The 2,988-nt window shown below is 39.4% G+C and overlaps 1 protein-coding gene across 1 annotated transcript in view; it reads right to left on the bottom strand.

Annotated features, from left to right (window-relative positions):
- Positions 1 to 2,988, bottom strand: part of LOC118337841 (solute carrier family 12 member 6) — a gene marked incomplete at both ends in the record, with an annotated part of 8,462 nt that overhangs the window by 2,949 nt on the left and 2,525 nt on the right. Inside the window, 1 exon segment of the mRNA XM_035674958.1 lies at positions 539 to 669. Within this exon segment, the coding sequence (XP_035530851.1) occupies positions 539 to 669 (131 nt within the window).

The raw sequence follows: 2,988 nt of genomic DNA, 5'->3' as shown, positions 1-2,988 counted from the left end.
TTTTAAAGTGCTTAACAAATAAAATTGGATTGGATTGGATACAGAGGGAGTGGACCAGAACAGAGACACCGAACCCTGTAAAACAGGGCATTTCATGTTTTTTGTGGCCACCGTAGTTTCTTCTACACACTTTGAAGGCTGAGCTGTGTTCACATGGTTGTACGCAACTGAATCCTGCACTCTGGTCCTTTTGATAAAGTTAGTAAAAGTGATCGACGGTGTGCGAGATTATTTGGTTCTTTCACAACTATTAAAAACATGAATGAGTGAGTAGAATCTAACAGAAGCAGACATTGCTTTTAACATTTTTAACAAGACTGCAATATACAGTTTGCTTAGTGTATTAGGTTTGAATCATTTCAAGGCAACTGCACAATAACCATAGCAGGTGAATTTGCACATCCCTACATAACAATATATAAATTATAAGTATTTGTAAATAAGAAAAACACTTTTATTTCTACAGAAAAACCCATAACGGAAGCAATGAACAGTTGAGGAATCCTTCATTGAGAAAAGATTGAAGGCCAAAACCCACCAGAAGGATCTCGATGGCTCCCAGGATGTACATGGCTCCAGCGAAGGTGGTGCCCAGGTAGAAACACAGGCCCACCGCCCCCCCAAACTCTGGACCCAGAGAGCGGCTGATCATGAAGTAGGCGCCTCCCGCTGGAGGGGGAGGAGAGGGAAGGAGCGCGAGAGAGAGAGAGAGAGAGAGTGGTGCAGGTTGTACATCAGGGTTGGAAAAAGTGGAAATGGAGAGGGAGAAGGGGTAAAGTAAGGTGGTAGAAGAATAAGAAATGGGGGGGATTAAAGACATATTGAAAAGTATGGAGAAAGACAGATGGGACATAGAGAGAGAGAGAGAGAGAAAGGGATGGATGTTAGTAACGTTATGATTTTAGGAGGTAAAGAGAGAGAAAAGAGGACAGCTGATGAGAGAAGTCATCCTATGCTTGGAGAAATAAGCATAATGTTCTACATGATACATCGGAGTAAGAAGACAGAGCAGATCTTTGGTCAAATAGTATCTGCAAACGACTCTTTACTGTTTTGTTTTTTTGCCTCACTCGGAGTACAAGCACTGCACCTAATGTGTGTCAGTATAAAATAACTGATGCCTGAAAGCTGAAATCAAATGCTCGATCAGACTCAGAGGTTTGTTTACTTGTTCTCTGATCTGACAGTTCCTGATTTGTATCAAAATGTTGTCATTTTGTAAGTCTCTATTTTCCGTTCAGCCTGACAGTGTTCATGTTCATCATCAGTTATTTCTTGTCAAGAAAGAAGAGTTATTTTGTTTTATTTAGTAGTGATTCCAGTGAAGCCATTCTTACCAGTTTCATCAACAACACTGAAGCTGCAGTAGCTGTTGCTGATTTCATTTCAGTTAATTTTATGTATTTTTACATGAATAAGTTGACTCAGGACTTTCTGTTGCCGTTTTTTATTAATGTAGATAGCTAGCCATGTGGGAAGATGACATAACCGTTCTTAATCCAGTTGATCGATCAATTGTTTCTCTAACTGGGGAGCACATGAATCAAGGAGACTAAGTTTAATTATCTTCCTTTGTACCAAAACTCAGGTACATTTCAAATAAAACCCAGGCTTCCTGGTGCACATGACATTGATCTATGTAACTGGTACTCAAAGTGAGCTTAAAAAAAAAAAACCAGTAAATCACAATTTGCTGATACAATTTGAACCAGTTATTAAACAGTACGTGGGGGAATCATCCAGTGAGAGAAACTACAAATTCACTGCTGCCTGAGCTCAGAATTCAGTGTTTGGTTTCCAAAATGCAACCCTTTAACAAAACAAAGCACACACATTGTTTCTGTACATTAGACCAGCGGTTCTCAACTTCTTTGTCTAATTATTTAATTAACTAGAAGTAGAAACTTTACCCTGCCAGTTATGGAATATCTTAAAATCTTATCAAACACAAAAAAAGCAGTAGACAAACAACAAAATTAATGTTCATTAATAAAAATGAGCATGTGAATGTGATGTTGTATATAACAGCTCAAAAAAAACTGTCCCTGTAAAGTTTTCTACACATCTCACAGAGTCGAAGAACACCAAACTAAATGCTGAGCTGTATTTGGGAACCCAAACACTTTCGATCACTCCTTTACATTAACCACGGTTAAACTACGCACATACAGTATTAACTACCATCTGAGACTAGATGGTGAGAAAGCACGAGAAGCTGTTCAGGTGAGAAAAAAAAGACAGCATGGAATGAAATGTCGGACGCCAAACAAGACATGTTAGATTCTCTATGTTACCGAGGGTTTTTTTTTATTTCTACATTCAATTATTTCGAAATGTCACATGCTAGTAGAAACACCACACTACTTTGACATTTGGGATATTCATCTAGAGGCGTTCCAGTGAAAAGGTAAAGTCAGTGGCGGATAAATATCCTGGGGTTTTTTTTTAAATGTGTGTACAGACAGACAGGGAGAGGCAGACAGAAGGACAGACAGGACAAACAGAAATAACACCCATTAGAAAAAAAAAACACATATGTACTTCATCAATATCGCCACAAGCTGGAAGATGAGCAGGAAGGGAAAACAACCCTGAACACCTCGAGGAAAAAATGAGCTTCAAAAAGCTGCGTGAGAGTCACACAGTGGCTGTGTCGGTCGCATGTCCTCACCTGTGTGTTCTCTCGGTTGGCTGAACCCGACAGCACAGTTCGTTCTGGCGCCGCCGATACAAATGATGATGGCACGCAAAAGGGCGATTATTAAACTATCTAGCTATCGTGACGGAGGTGGGGGTGATAAGTGATTTTAATCTGGTCCGGAGCACGAATTGGGTCATTTTTCACCCTTACCGAGGCCGTAATAACAGTCACATCTTGAATTAAAGTTAAATTAAATTATTAACCCTGTAAAGCCAAGTGTATCATATTTGATACATGAGTTTTTGAGACCTCTACATCATCAGTGTGATATTTCTTTATCTTTTTTC

Source organism: Morone saxatilis, unplaced genomic scaffold (assembly GCF_004916995.1).
Source record: "Morone saxatilis isolate NCDOM2014 unplaced genomic scaffold, NCSU_SB_2.0 Contig4, whole genome shotgun sequence".
Taxonomy (NCBI): Eukaryota; Metazoa; Chordata; class Actinopteri; family Moronidae; genus Morone; species Morone saxatilis.
Note: the sequence above shows the minus strand (reverse complement) of the source record. Positions and strands in the feature narration are given on the sequence as shown.